Below are 16766 nucleotides of genomic sequence, written 5' to 3'. Positions count from 1 at the left end.
CAAGGTAGAGATGAGTGGCCGACACCGAGACGCGCGCGGATAGCAGTGGAGCTATTAATTCTATCACCAAAATGGCATTAAACTTTTTTGGTGTTTTGTGTAAGATGTCTCTTTCCATTCACCACTGTTTGGAGGCTGTAAATATGTTGCGAGTGGATCAACGTGCACGAGTAGCCTAGTGAAGGAGCTCTTTGAAGTGATTGTTTGACAATCAGATAAAAACCTCATGACTGGTTGTTTATGCCACAATAAAAGGTAATACATTTATAAAGTAAAATGACAAATCTTTATGACTAGGCCAACAGAGATGCTATTGAATTAATAGGGATTCTAAATATAAATCTAGGATTAGGTAGCCACCTGGAGCGGCAGATTGATGGCAGCATTTTTCGAGCTAAACTGACCAAGACGCACCTCCAGAAACACACAACACCTCACATTATTCTGCCTAAAAACAATAACTTATATGGGGATATATTGATTTGTCTCTATGACATTCTGAAGCTGAGCTGCGGCCTTCAATATTCTAGGAGACCTATTCTGTCCCTATTAATTGAGCTTTTCACTTTCTGAAAAGAGAAGATGTTTAAACCCAGGAAGCTTTTAGGGAAGCACTTTTGTTGATGGGTTAAACTACGGACGAGTAGCTAGAAGTTGAAGCTTACATTTTTCTGCATCGGTCGAGCCGCCTCTGTCTGAAAGTGTCATGCTTAGATTCATACTGATGACTAATATTGAATTATTTGCAAACAGCAACTGTTTCCTTGCAAACATGACACTCTGGTTTGACATTGGAGAAATATGGTAAGAATGCCTATTTCACTGTCCATTCTTTCCTGAAACTTCTATATTCATTATCCACCTTTTGAGACTTTTTCAGAGCGACATTTTCTCTTGATTGCAAGCAGTTTTTCCCGAATCAACGCACCAAGAAATATAAAAAACACATGTAATAGACATTGGTGATTTTTATCAGTGTAATCAGATGGAAAATATTAGGATATGTTATAGACATTGAACTGATTTATATAGCCACTAACCAGATGTGTTAAAAAAATAAATAAAAAATAGTAGCATAGGCCTATGAATTGAGCTGCTGTTCTGTTCTGTTCTGTTCTGCCTACTATTAGCTGAGAAAAAATGGTCCCAAGTACAAACCTATTGCCGACCCCAGCTGTATTCTATTCTAGTTTAGCGGTGAAAGGAGTGGGGTGGCAATATCTTGTCTCGCCTAGGGCGGCAGAACGTACCGGGCCGTTCTGCTGCCCATAATTGTTTGGGGTGCATGCGCGTGCGCACACAGAAGGTCCAGTACCGCGAATAAATTAAATCTACTTTCACCCCTGCAACATAAATACATCTACACAATCAGTACTTGTTGTCTCTCAAATACATTGTTACAGTTGTTGGTTAGCTAGCTAGTTTTTTGTTGTTGTTGACATGAAATCTGTCAAAACACCTCAAAACAAGACATCAAGAAAACGATAAAACTAGCTGAAACGAGGCACCTACGATTCCCCACTTGGCAGCTTCTTGTCATTGTTGCTAGCTATCTGACCGTTCAGAATCATAACAAAGCACAGCTTCTGGCCACATCGATGTGCGCGTAACATTTGTGACGTTGTCAGCCAACCCGTCTATAGATGTATGCCCCAGGAACACCACATCCGCCACCCCCTGCAGGAAGACCCCCGCTAGACACCATTCACATGGCGCAGTACAGCTTCCAGAAAAACAGTTGCTTTCAAACTAGAGATTTCGTAACTGAGGTAATTCTGCACATAGATTATGCACGTATGAACTATACATTGAGACATCCAGCCCAAAGCGGGAGGTTAAAAATTACTTACTAGTCCCAAATTTCCAGAGCATGTCTTTTTAATATGCTAACCTTGTTTTAGCATCGACTCGTTCAGCCTCTGTGATTTAGCAATTAGTCCTATGCTTCTTGTTTTGCTTTGCCTAATCAAGCATCTATAATGAAACATCATGGAGTTTATCATTCATTGGCCAATCTGTGCACCTCCCTATGCTCTACTTAGAATCCAAACCCCCACTTCAAGCATGTATGGGGGATTTAAAGAGTGTTAGAGTTCATAATCCAAACAAATAGGAATACACTTGAGATCCTATAGCCTGGATCTGAGGCTTTCCATTCCCTGTGTTTTCTCTCATTGCAATAGGAGATAGTTCAGCTTCTTAACCCAAACAGAAAGAGGTGACATTGAGAGCAGATGAGGTGGGTAGACTGGGTAACGTACACTCAGGCTTTTGACGCAGTGCTATGTGATTGCATTGCAAACATGTGCCTGTTGCGAGGGACAGGTGTGTGTCTGGCTGTGTGTGTGCCAGGGAGGGGGAGGCAGCAGCTAGAAGGGACAGGTGTGTGGTGGAGAGAAAGGGTGTTTGTATTTATTCCTCAGTGGGTTCCTAACTATCCAAGGCCACAGTTGCTGTCTTGTTGACTGCTGAGTCAGATCCCACCTTATGCCACATGGGTGTCCTGTCCCCCTCACTATCAAAATGATTGTGGTGGGATAGCATTTGATGATGACAAATCACATGCTATTCCATTCGATCTATTCTATTCTATTCTGGAAGCATGGAAAAATTTGAAGGTACTCCCTTCCTGTGGGGTTAGCCATATAATCATCCACCCTTCACCAGCATAGCAGCAGTACAGGGTGGAGCAGCAGCTTGACGCTCTTATCCTGACTGACACATAAAACCACGGCAACCGTGTAAAATTATATTTTTGTAATCCCTGGAAACGGATGACCTTGAGCCCGTCTGACCTTCCGTCCCTGGGCCCCAGTTAGTGTGATCGGCATCTACCACACGGCTGGGGTTAGGGGTGCTGTGGAGAGGGAGAGCGTGTCTGATAGCTGAAGTGTCCGTATTTTGTCCACTGTTCTGTTTTTCCTCATGTCATGTTATACACATGTCATATGTAGGGCTACAACCGTAAATCTCGCTCAACCGACAAGCTTATTAATGGCCAGATGTCACCAATGGACATAATCGTTTCCCCTCTCTTGCCTGGACACCATTGGTAGCAATGTGTTACAAGTAAACAAACATTCTGTACTGTCTGTACATGGTCAATCAAAAGCACAAACTGAAAATTTTTGAAAATCCTTCTCCATGAGGTAATGACATCAATATGTGGCAGACAGAAGGCGAGAGGCTTTCCAAAATCTCATGTTAAATAATAATACGCTTCATTTTCATTACATCAGCGAGAAGAGCACATAGACATTTTAAAGAGGGTTACATGAGTTGAAAGTGGTGTTTGCCTTGGTTGACATTAAATATTGAAGGCAGTAGCCCTCGTGTCCTTAATGCTTGAAAAAACACATTTTCTATTTGACCACAGAAGTCTCGTAAGAGGACTCAAATTAAGATCCACTAGAGCTATGTTTCTAAATGTTATTACAGGTAGTTGGAGACATATTTCAACATTGAACATATTTTGGGTGTCTTCTCTGATATAGGCTCTAGTGCAGTATGGCATTTTCACCAGTATCTTGGTGTTTGTTTAACCATTAGACACAGGTGCACCAACCCAAGCTCTCCGGATGTAATGCTAGCTGGACAAATGACAAGGTCAGGCCACCGCCCCACATATACTTTAATGGTTACTTTGGGTTGGAGTTCTTTGGCTCAAGGCCCGACATAGGCTTAAATTACTATCCACACACCATAAGCAAGGTCATTATCAAAGGTTCTGTTCCAAACGGCAGCCTGGCAGCCTGTTAGAGATTAGACACAGGCCCTAGGACAGTGGGTCAAACCAGCACTGCCCACTAGTCTCATTCCAGTCCCACCAGTTCAACAGACTTCTTCACTACTGAATCAATAGTTAAAGCTGTTTTAATGAAAGGTCTCCTTCATTTAGTGAGTACTTGTCTTTTTACATAATAGATGAAGACTAGCATGTGTGTGGACGGTGGAGTCATGCCCATAGGGGGCACAGGGGCACTTGCCCCCTCAGATAAAACAAAAAAAGTTGGCTTTAGTTAACCCAGATAGGTTCCCAACCTCATAACTAGCTACCAAGAAGCCATTTCAGACTATCAATCAAGTTCGAGTAGATGGTTAGACATGCTATCTTACCTGGAATGCCTTCTGGCTAGACTGGTAGACTTAACTAAATGTACTGAATAAGACTCATATTTTACTAGAGATGCAGAGAAGCATATTTCGTTTCTTTAAAAAAAGAACCACTCTATCCTATCTATCAATCAATCAAATGTATTTATAACGCCCTTTTTACATCAACAAATGTCACAAAGTGCTATACAGAAACCCTAAACAGCAAGCAATGCAGATGTAGAAGCACGGCGGCTAGGAAAAACTCCCTAGAAAGGCAGGAACCTAGGAAGAAACCTAGAGCGGAACCAGGCTCTGAGGGGTGGCCAGTCCTCTTCTGGCTGTGCTGGGTGGAGATTATAAGAGTACATGGCCATTAAGGCCAGATTGTTCTTCAAGATGTTCAAACGTTCATAGATGACCAGCAGGGTCAAATAATAATCAGTGGTTGTAGAGGGTGCAACAGGTCAGTACCTCAGGAGTAAATGTCAGTTGGCTTTTCATAGCCGAGCATTCAGAGGTCGAGACAGCAGGTGCGGTAGAGAGAGAGTTGAAAACAGCAAGTCCGGGACAAGGTAGTACGTCCGGTGAACAGGTCAGGGTTCCCTAGCCGCAGGCAGAACAGTTGAAACTGGAGCAGCAGCACGACCAGGTGGACTGGGGACAGCCGGGAGTCATCAGGCCAGGTAGTCCTGATGCGGGACACTAGATAAGACAGGAGAATTACACCAGAAATAACAGACTGACCCTAACCCCCTGGCACATGGACTATTGCAGCATAGATACTGGAGACTGAGACGGGGGTGGGTCGTGGGACACTGTGGCCCCGTCCAACGATACCCCTGGACAGGGCCAACCAGGCAGGATATAACCCCACCCACTTTGCCAAAGCACAGCCCCCACACCACTAGAGGGATATCAACAGACCGCCAACTTACTACCCTGAGACAAGGCTGAGTATAGCCTACGAAGATCTCCTCCACTGCACGAGCCCGAGGGGGGCGCAAAACCGGACAGGAAGATCACGTCTGTGACTCAACCCACTCACTAGTCAGGAGGATACAGACTTAGAGGCCTGCGGGTCCTGACAGAGAGCATTGCGGCGCAGTCTGCATTTTTCAGGCTGCGGTTGGGAGCAGGCGGTCAGATCAGACAACTTTGGGATTATACATTTTTTTGTCCCACAGATTATTTGGAAACGGTCATCTTTCTGCTTTGTATGCTTTATTCTACATATTGTATTAAAAACACCTCTGTCGCATTATTCACACTCAGAATTCGCTGCTTCAAGTTCAGTAGCCTACCTCTCCTCTCCTAGTTGGACGTGCGAGATCAAGGGAGCCTAGTATATGTGTGGTCTCAATTAAATAGAGTAGGCTGCCTATGCATGGGCGGAGAATCACAAGGCAGTACTATATGATTATGCTATAGTTTACTACATAGCCTAGAAATAAATATTGATCGCCCATATTTGTCTCCATCTGAAAATTGTCCCACTCCTAAAAGGTAGGCTATAAAATGTAGCTCAAGAGAAAGTGCAAGTGTCTGCTCTCTTTCCAACTCTGCTCTCTTCAAACTACATCTAGCATATTGGCTGATATAGCCCAGTAATACAATGTAAGGGCCATGTGAGAATCTCTGGAAATGTAACCTATTTCTTAGGTTATTTTTGTGCAATTTGATATTGCCTATAGGGTACAAAGTTGCTGGGACCATGGCTGGCAAATGAGCTGCGTCGTCACATACGCCTAAAATAACATTGCGAGACTGCGGTTGGGTTTGGGACCAGTTCTTGCGGTAGCTTGTGGGAGTCGGACAGAAAGACTGTGGGTTGGGGCAGTATGAAAACCTGCGGGTGCGGGCGGGAGCGGGATGCCATCCTCACGTACTTTGTGCCCCCTCAGATCTTTGAGGTGCATGACGCCCCTGTGGGTGGAGAATCAATCAGTCAGCATGTCTGTCTGTCTGAGTAGCACCAGCATCATGGTGGTGTAGTACTGAACTAGGAGGAGCAGGGGATAAGCAGCTTTACTTGTCTAGTCAGCTGAGGACAAGTTTTCCGCTGATAGTGTGGTGCAGTGTGTGTGTGTGTTTGCTTGCACTCCCATGTGCTCATGTTCACATGTGTATCTGATATTTGTAAGTGCTTTCTTGTATGTAAGCTTTAAGTGTGTGTTTTAGATGGGCATCCTGTTTTCATGATGGACATATGAACACCTTGTATTGAAAGGGGGATTTGAGATTTACAACCTACAGAAAGACCAAGGTCGCTGTTGTGTCAAATGACAGCCAAGAGCACAGTTGATGCTATATGAGACTTCTGCTTTGTCCATTGTTGGACAAATTGATACTCTTTATATAACATCCCCACTGGGCATCCCTCTGTCTGTACTGTCTCTGTACACGACCTGCCTGAAACTCTCTAGCTTAGCCTATAGCTATCGCATTGTGGAAGAAGGGGAGTATTCATGCATGATTCTGCAGTGATCCTTTTAAAGATTGCTTCTCTTCATGCAATCACTACTCATTCTGATGTTCCGTGAAAACAATATGTACACTTGTCAGGATGTATAACATCCTGTGAACATCTGTAATAATAACTAATACTGTAATAATAAGTATTTTATGTTTTGTTCTTCCAGGAGACCCTCCAGCAGCTGGTGATGATGCCTCTTCCCAACGTGCTTGTGCTGGGCAGGAACCCTCTCAGTGGTACGTCTGTCATCTGACTGATCTGCCAACAATACACACTGTTACACTGATCAGCCATCAAATGTTAGTGTGTATAATACACACTCTGTTACACTGGGATATAATGTGCTTTTTGAACCCTTTATTACTTCATTATTATGCAACGTACATGTAGGTTTGTTGCATTTCACAGTCCCCTTTTCATCTTGAAATCAGTTTTCCTCACGTCAAACCTTGTGTGTAGATTTAAATTCCCACAGCTAGAATTAGTCTCGGTTTTCTTCATGGTACAATATTGGCATATTGGCTGGCTAAATAAAATCAAGATCAAACCAGCCATTGATTGTATTGTCAAAATACTGTGATTTGGAAAACACTATGCTGGTTTATTGAATCTTGAATCATTCTGCTACTGTGAAACTTAGCTAGTATCTGCGTCTAGAGTCAAGACCTAGACAACACAGCCATGTCATTTGATACTCCTATGTGCAAAGTATTATCAGACCAACTCAAAGTCCTGAACCAAAATGTGGCATTCCGGTCTCTTTCCTGTGACCTTTGACCCTAGTTGTGTGCAGGGGTGCTGGTATCTGGAGCCATCTGAAAGTGATTGACCATGTGGCTTTTATTATGCAGTCATTAAGGCTCAGTGGGTTATGGGCCTATTATCAGCACTGGGAATCCAGAATCCACCCCGGGCTCTGATTTATTAACCCACTCTGTACTAAACACTAAAAAACCCTGCTCCTCTGAGCCCACTAACTCATCTGGTTCCCTCTCCCCTCCTGCCCCCCTACCCCAGACTGTCTGTTGAAATCAGATGCAACTTCCACACTCAATATCACTTTGATTCAGTCTAATCCAGCTTCAAAATGGAAAGCACTTAGACCAGCTAGAACACAATGTGCTCCTGAAGGCTAATCTCCTGTTCAATGTGGACAGTCATGCCATGTCTGTGTCTTTATAGTGAAACTACTTCTCCTTGGGTCCAACGATCAAGCCTTTATTTCAGAGACTGGGCATGAGTGTCAGTTTCCTGCCACGTAGAGAGCAGTTTGTACCTACTTTGTATTGCTGACATTGTAAGTGTGGTCATTTAGATGCCAGAGAAGTGTCCCTTTTCAGGAACAATGACAATTGTAAGGAGATGTATGCACAAATGTATGCACTCACTAACTGTAAGTCGCTCTGGATAAGAGCGTCTGCTGAATGACTAAATTGTAAAATGTATAAGTGCTCTCCAATGACAGGTGGAGGCAGGCCAGAGTGGCAGTCATCAGCAATGCTATGTGGGGTTCTGGGAAGGTCAGGAAACCTGAAGTCACATTTAGAATCCTGAAGATGGTTAGAACACCTGGGGCCTCATTTATAACCGTTACGTAAATGTAACACTAAATATCTGCGTGTGCCATTTCTGAAAAGACTGCACACGCACCAAAATATTGAGATTTATCAACTTGGCGCACGCCATACATATGCATGTTTCCTGTTATAAATCAAACCTGTCGTAAAAAAGTGTGTGCGTGAACGAGCATTATACAGTGGGGAGAACAAGTATTTGATACACTGCCGATTTTGCAGGTTTTCCTACTTACAAAGCATGTAGAGGTCTGTAATTTTTATCATAGGTACACTGTGACAGACGGAATCTAAGACAAAAATCCAGAAAATCACATTGTATGATTTTTAAGTAATTAATTTGCATTTTATTGCATGACATAAGTATTTGATACATCAGAAAAGCAGAACTTAATATTTGGTACAGAAACCTTTGTTTGCAATTACAGAGATCATACGTTTCCTGTAGGTCTTGACCAGGTTTGCACACACTGCAGCAGGGATTTTGGCCCACTCCTCCATACAGACCTCCTCCAGATCCTTCAAGTTTCGGGGCTGTCGCTGGGCAATATGGACTTTCAGCTCCCTCCAAAGATTTTCAATTGGGTTCAGGTCTGGAGACTGGCTAGGCCACTCCAGGACCTTGAGATGCTTCTTACGGAGCCACTCCTTAGTTGCCCTGGCTGTGTGTTTCGGGTCATTGTCATGCTGGAAGACCCAGCCACGACCCATCTTCAATGCTCTTACTGAGGGAAGGAGGTTGTTGGCCAAGATCTCGCGATACATGGCCCCATCCATCCTCCCCTCAATACGGTGCAGTCGTCCTGTCCCCTTTGCAGAAAGCATCCCCAAAGAATTGATGTTTCCACCTCCATGCTTCACGGTTGGGATGGTGTTCTTGGGGTTGTACTCATCCTTCTTCTTCCTCCAAACACAGCGAGTGGAGATTAGACCAAAAAGCTATATTTTTGTCTCATCAGACCACATGACCTTCTCCCATTCCTCCTCTGGATCATCCTGATGGTCATTGGCAAACTTCAGACGGGCCTGGACATGCGCTGGCTTGAGCAGGGGGACCTTGCGTGCACTGCAGGATTTTAATCCATGATGGCGTAGTGTGTTACTAATGGTTTTCTTTGAGACTGTGGTCCCAGCTCTCTTCAGGTCATTGACCATGTCCTGCCGTGTAGTTCTGGGCTGATCCCTCACCTTCCTCATGATCATTGATGCCCCACGAGGTGAGATCTTGCATGGAGCCCCAGACCGAGGGTGATTGACCGTCATCTTGAACTTCTTCCATTTTCTAATAATTGCGCCAACAGTTGTTGCCTTCTCACCAAGCTGCTTGCCTATTGTCCTGTTGCCCATCCCAGCCTTGTGCAGGTCTACAATTTTATCCCAGATGTCCTTACACAGCTCTCTGGTCTTGGCCATTGTGGAGAGGTTGGAGTCTGTTTGATTGAGTGTGTGGACAGGTGTCTTTTTTACAGGTAACGAGTTCAAACAGGTGCAGTTAATACAGGTAATAAGTGGAGAACAGGAGGGCTTCTTAAAGAAAAACTAACAGGTCTGTGAGAGCCGGAATTCTTACTGGTTGGTCGGTGATCAAATTCTTATGTCATGCAATAAAATGCAAATTAATTACTTTAAAATCATACAATGTGATTTTCTGGATTTTTGTTTTAGATTCCGTCTCTCACAGTTGAAGTGTACCTATGATAAAAATGACAGACCTCTACATGCTTTGTATGTAGGAAAACCTGTAAAATCGGCAGTGTATCAAATACTTGTTCTCCCCACTGTAACTACGCCTGAAAAACGCCCATCATTCACCTTTTGTGGTGAAGATAACGCATTTATTTGCTGTAGATTGGAAGTATTGGAATTAGTCCAAGACAGTATCTAAAGGAAATAGCGATGGCGACCTTGATCAAATGTCTTTGGAGGGATTGGCAGAATGTTTTCTTTTGCAGTGACATTTACTGTATCTGACCAGTTTCTGAAGGGCAAAAACAATAGCAAATTGTTGTGGACCTGTAAACAGATCGTTTGAATGCAATAATGTTTTGCATTCACATTTTCTCAAACCTAAATATTCCGCACTGACGTTGTTTACTCGGGGGAAAAAATGAAAACTACAGTAGGCCTACTTACAGTGGTAGCCTACACACTTCAATGCAAAATATCAACTGTATGTTCACCTGTTCATCTTATGAACCGTGCTCCCTGTCGGATGCATAGAGCAAAGACTTAAAATTATCTAATAGGCCCAATTTAAACGAGAGATGTGCATAGTAATTTGTTGTATAGCTACATCGGGAATATGAACTCCGCTGTCTCAACATGCAATGGTTATATGTATGTATGTATGTATATGTGTTTATAAATGAAATATATGTTTATAAATGAAATATTGTCTACTTGAGAAATTCGACATTGCATTATTCAGATGTAGCCTACAAATGTCAATGGAAAAGGTGAACCGTCTGTTCTACCGTTAAACTGCGCTTCAGATTAGATCACAGAGCAAAATACTCTATTTACAACTGTGACATGGGTCCAATTAAATGAGAGATGGGACGAATGTTAGCCTATACTAACTTGTAGGCCTATAGGCTATTTGGCGACACGAGTAGCCTATGAAACTTTTGGTCAGAAAAGGTGAGGAATCTATTCTGCAATGATCATGGAAATAAAATAAATAATAGGAAATGTATGCCTATTTCTAATTATTTTAGAATGCAAAGATAAGAAAAAAGTAAAATGTCGCTCTTCGCACTAATGGCAAATGTTTGCATCTTGTTATTATATTTAGTTAGGCTACTAGTTGTATTTATTTTTATGAATAACATTTGCACAAGGCTACTACTTTGCCTCTTGCAATGCAATACTTCAACCACTAGAAACTGCGTAGACATGGTCTATAAAGTTTGTGGGAGGATAAGCATATTCTCACGTCAAGTTTAGTTTTTATAAATGCCAAGTTTTGCGTGAACTGGCACACACATATTTTGAGGCATATTTTGTGCATATGCAATGTTTATAAATGAGGCCCCTGGGGAGTAGTGGAAATAAGTGATTTATGAAATCAGTTTCAGTGAAATGAGCAAAAGTCTGGTCTTTTCTTTCTCATCAGAGGAACCATGAGTAGTCCCTGACCCACATTATAGATATAATGAATAACAATTATTGGGCCAATTGACAAAATACGCTGTGTACAAAACATTAGGAACACCTGCTCTTTCCATGACATAGACTGACCATGTGAAAGCTATGATCCCTTACTGATGACACTTGTTAAATCCACTTCAATCAGTGTAGATGAAGGGGAGGAGACCGGTTAAAGAAGGGTTTTTAAGCCTTGAGACAATTGAGACATGGATTGTGTATGTGTGCCTTTCAGAGGGTGAATGGGCAAGACAAAATATTCAAGTGCCTTTGAACGGGGTATGGTAGTAGGTGCCAGGCGCACCGGTTTGAGAGTGTCAAGAACTGCAACGCTTCTGGGTTTTTCACCTGTATCCCCCAGCGTTACTCAGAGGCCTTGGGCCCCTTCTCCCTGGTAGGACCCCCCTCGCCAGGTTCCTGTGAACAATGGCTGGGCAGGAAGGGTTGCAGCAGAGGGGATGGTCACTGTCTGTGCGCCCCTGTGAGTTTCCTGCCAGGAAGAGCGGAGTGTAGCGACCGAGGAAAGGAGCCACACTAGGCACATACAGCACTATCATAACAAAGCCTGCGGAGCCAAACCTCAGCAGAGCCAAGGCTGCTGAAGGGAAATTTCCATCTATTTTAAACCTCCTCCTCTTCCACTCTCTCCCCCATCTCTTTCCTTCTGTCTCTCGCTTTTTCATCTCTCTCCGTCATCTCTCCTTCTCTCCAGACATGCTTGGTTCAGTCAGCTTCTTAAATTATTTATCCAGCGCCTGCCTGCTCATTATCTACAGCGCTCAACAAGATTTGCTTTCTAAATCACTGCACAGGCTTCTTTGTGTAGGCTCTGTGTGTGTATGAATCCTTCTTAAGGCTTTCAGTTAGAAGAAATAGCATTTAGAAGGCATTCGTAACAGCTGGCCTTCTGTACTCAGAATATAATCTAGAACAGACTACTCTCATATTCCCGAAAGGACCACACACACCACCGCTTTTTCGGCGTGGTCCCACCACCCGCTGATGGACATCTGACTGCCAACATTTTCGCGCAATTCTACATGAACAATCGGTTTGCACTTGGTTTGCAAATTACGGTTGGCACTCTGTTGAGAGGTGCTAAGTACTCTCGGCCGGCAAACGCTATTGTGTGTCCTAGCCTTTATAGATGTTGTTTAGCTTTGATGACGTATTGTGAGGATGGGCCTCAAAACCATCTAATCGTCGTCCATTACGCCCATGTCCTATCAGAATATTATATTGAGTTATTCACTGCGACCTTAACACTTAAAGGTCAGTTTAGTTTTTTTTATATGAGTAAACTTGCTAAAGTGCCAAAATTCAGCATTTTGACATGTCCCTCAGTGCACCCTCTATCACTTTCTAGGAAGATTTTTAACCCCAACATTTCTCTTAAGTTTTCACCATCATTGTAAAGCCCTAGTTATTTTGTTACTTTGACAGTCATTTCTGAAGATTATTTATTTTGTGTGATTTATTTATCTGGCCCTCATTTTAAGGTCAACCCAGTTACTTGAACTGAACTCTTGTTTTAATATGGTGAAACTATTCCTTTTTAAATATTTTTTTCTAAAGAAACATTGAACATCTTATTAAATCATAGTGTAAAAGCAGGTGGGTTGGTTCTACTCTTTTTGGCCATTTTCTGGTGTTTTGTGCTGGAAAACTGAGCAGGTCGAGCATAACATGTCAACCCTGTTACTCACAGCTAGATGGGCTAGAAATGTTTTAACAATGTAAATGTTTTTGAAGTTTGCATTCAATTACCATTTCCTGTTGCACACTACAAGCTTCCATTCCCTCTGTCAAAATGAGATTTATGGCTGATTTAAGATGAAATCGTCAACCTTTTATGGGAAAACATGTTTTTTTATGAAGTTGAACATGTGCTCTTTATGACAGAATTTAAAAAATGGGTGAAATCAGAAGTTTTTTGGGCAAGTTATACTTCTCCAAAGGCACAGAATTGGTGGAACGACCCCCCCACAGAGCAACGCTTATGTCAGGCATTTTCACGTCTCGCAATTGGTATGCACTCATAACAGACCTACAGTACTTCTCTCAATTTAGATTCTGAGGCTGTTCCTGTTCTGGACCGAGGAGGTTGTGAATATAGGCCAGTAGTTATTTTTCTTACTGATGGTGCTTCAGTCTGGGCCAAAAAAGTTATGTTAGTTTAGCTGAGACCTGTGTTTGATCCTCTGGATGTCCTGTGTGGACATTTTGTAAGGATTCCAGATGGAATAGCAATAATCTTCTCTTCAAGGATGGTGTCATTAGGATTTGTGAAAAAAAAACACTGTCACTATCAGTTGTTGATTAGCTACATATATAGGCTAGCTCAGCTGAAGTGTTGCGAGTCATAATTTTTATCATGGCTTTTATAATCAGTTGAATTGACACTATAGCAGTACATTTAACACCAAATGCCCCTTAGAAGCATATTGCATTGTATAGGCTACATCCAATAGTTCAACCTTCCAAACCCACTACCTCCTCTGTCACTACACACCCACAATCTGCACCCACATGGAGGAAATGGATGCACCATAACATACACTAAGAACAAAATATTGCCATTGATATTATGGCTGTCCATAAAGATGTTGTACCTACTGGTGGGGATTTACAGTGCCTTGCAAAAGTATTCACCCCCCTTGGCGTTTTCCCCATTTTGTTGCATTACAACCTGTAATTTAAATTGATTTTTATTTGGATTTCATGTTATGGACATACACAAAATAGTCCAAATTGGTGAAGTGAAATGAAAAAAATAACTTGTTTCAAGAAATTCTAAAAAATTAATAACGGAAAAGTGGTGCGTGCATATGTATTCACCCCCTTTGCTATGAAGCCCCTAAATAAGATCTGGTGGAACCAATTACCTTCAGAAGTCACACAATTAGTTAAATAAAGTCCACCTGTGTGCAATCTAAGTGTCACATGATCTCAGTATATATACAACTGTTCTGAAAGGCCCCAGAGTCTGCAACACCACTAAGCAAGGGGCACCACCAAGCAAACGGCACCATGAAGACCAAGGAGCTCTCCAAACAGGTCAGGGACAAAGTTGTGGAGAAGTACAGATCAGGGTTGGGTTATAAAAAAATATCAGAAACTTTGAACATCCAACGGAGCACCATTAAATCCATTATTAAAAATTTTAAAGAATATGGCACCACAACAAACCTGCCAAGAGAGGGCCGCCCACCAAAACTCACGGACCAGGCAAGGAGGGCATTAATCAGAGGGGCAACAAAGAGACCAAAGATAACCCTGAAGGAGCTGCAAAGCTCCACAGCGGAGATTGGAGTATCTGTCCATAGGACCACTTTAAGCCATACGCTCCACAGAGCTGGGCTTTACGGAAGAGTGGCCAGAAAAAAGCCATTGCTTAAAGAAAAGAATAAGCAAACACATTTGGTGTTCGCCAAAAGGCATGTGGGAGACTCCCCAAACAAATGGAAGAAAGTACTCTGGTCAGATGAGACTAAAATTGAGCTTTTTGGCCATCAAGGAAAACGCTATGACTGGTGCAAACCCAACACCTCTCATGACCCCGAGAACACCATTCCCACAGTGAAGCATGGTGGTGGCATCATCATGCTGTGGGGATGTTTTCCATCGGCAGGGACTGGGAAACTGGTCAGAATTGAAGGAATGATGGATGACGCTAAATACAGGGAAATTCTTGAGGTAAACCTGTTTGTCTTCCTGAGATTTGAGACTGGGACAGAGGTTCACCTTCCAGCAGGACAATGACCCTAAGCATACCACTCGAGTGGTTCAAGGGGAAACATTTAAATGTCTTGGAATGGCCTAGTCAAAGCCCAGACCTCAATCCAATTGAGAATCTGTGGTATGACTTAAATATTGCTGTACACCAGCGGAACCCATCCAACTTGAAGGAGCTGGAGCAGTTTTGCCTTGAGGAATGGGCAAAAATCCCATTGGCTAGATGTGCCAAGCTTATAGAGACATACCCCAAGAGACTTGCAGCTGTAATTGCTGCAAAAGGTGGCTCTACAAAGTATTGACTTTGGGGGGGTGAATAGTTATGCACGCTCAAGTTTTCTGTTTTTTTGTCTTATTTCTTGTTTCACAATAAAAAATATTTTGCATCTTCAAAGTGGTAGGCATGTTGTGTAAATCAAATAATACAAACCCCCCCTCCAAATCAATTTTAATTCCAGGTTGTAAGGCAACAAAATAGGAAAAATGCCAAGGGGGTTGAATACTTTCGCAAGCCACTGTACAGTAGGTATAATTGCTGTGTGGCCCTTTTTTCTGAATAGACATGCCTGGTTGTCTAAGCCTGTTAGTAATCTGTGTTTATGGCCCAGCGCGGGCTCTCTACCCCTGGTGCTGATGAGCTGGCTTAACACACACAGACACACACACATACACACACACACACACACACACACAGAGAGAGAGAAACCACCTGGCTCATTATTTTACAGTGCAATTCTACAGATTAGCTCAGCCTTGTTGCGCTTCCGAGCAGCTGTTTTATCATTTAATTTACATGTGGCATGGCATCATACTGTACCTAGCTGATTGGATGCTGCAAAATACAGTACAATCTTTTTGGTTAAGGACATCGCATTATAAGCAAGCAATAGCAGGTATTCAGACCGCTTGACTTTTTCCACATTTTGTTACGTTGCAGCCTTATTCTAAAATGGATTAAATAGTTTTTTTGGCTCATCAATCTACACACAATACCTCATAATGACAAAGCAAAAACAGGTTTTTATACAAAATAAAAAACGGAAATATCAAATTTACATAAGGATTCAGACCCTTTGCTCAGTTATTTGTTGAAGCACCTTTGGCAGCGATTACAGCGTTGAGTCTTCTTGGATATGACGCTACAAGCTTGGCACATCTGTATATATGGTGAGTTCCTCCCATTCTTCTCTGCAGATCCTCTCAAGCTCTGTCAGGTTGGATAGGGAGCGTCGCTGCACAGCTATTTTCAGGTCTCTCCAGAGATGTTCGATCGGGTTCAAGTCCAGGCTGTAGCTGGGCCACTCAAGGACATTCAGAGACTTGTCTCGAAGCTACTCCTGTGTTGTCTTGGCTGTGTGCTTAGGGTCGTTGTCCTGTTGGAAGGTGAACCTTCGCCCCAGTCTGAGGTCCTGAGCGCTCTGGAGCAGGTTTTCATCAAGGATCTCTCTGTTCTTTGCTCCGTTCATCTTTCCCTCAATCCTGACTAGTCTCCCAGTCCCTGCCGCTGAAAAACAACTCCACAGCATGATGCTGCCACCACTATGCTTCACCGTAGGGATGGTGCCAGGTTTCCTCCAGACGTGACACTTGGCATTCAGGCCAAAGAGTTCAATCTTTGTTTCATCAGACCAGAGAATCTTGTTTCTCATGGTCTGAGAGTCCTTTTAGGTGCCTTTTGGCAAACTCCAAGCGGGCTATCATGTGCCTTTTACTGAGGAGTGGCTTCCGTCTGGCCACTCTAC

The 16766-nt window shown here is 42.9% G+C and overlaps 1 protein-coding gene across 1 annotated transcript in view; it reads left to right on the top strand.

Annotated features, from left to right (window-relative positions):
• The window catches only part of LOC311132190 (girdin-like), a gene marked incomplete at its 3' end in the record, with an annotated part of 83654 nt that overhangs the window by 19521 nt on the left and 47367 nt on the right, over nucleotides 1-16766 (top strand). Inside the window, exon 4 of the mRNA XM_084165410.1 lies at nucleotides 6735-6804. Coding sequence (XP_084021536.1) covers nucleotides 6735-6804 — 70 coding nt within the window. The remainder of the gene's footprint in view (nucleotides 1-6734; nucleotides 6805-16766) is intronic.

This window comes from Coregonus lavaretus (assembly GCF_964263955.1).
Source record: "Coregonus lavaretus genome assembly, chromosome: 1".
NCBI lineage: Eukaryota > Metazoa > Chordata > Actinopteri > Salmoniformes > Salmonidae > Coregonus > Coregonus lavaretus.
The sequence above is the reverse complement of the archived record's forward strand: the minus strand, read 5'-3'. Positions and strand labels throughout refer to the sequence as shown.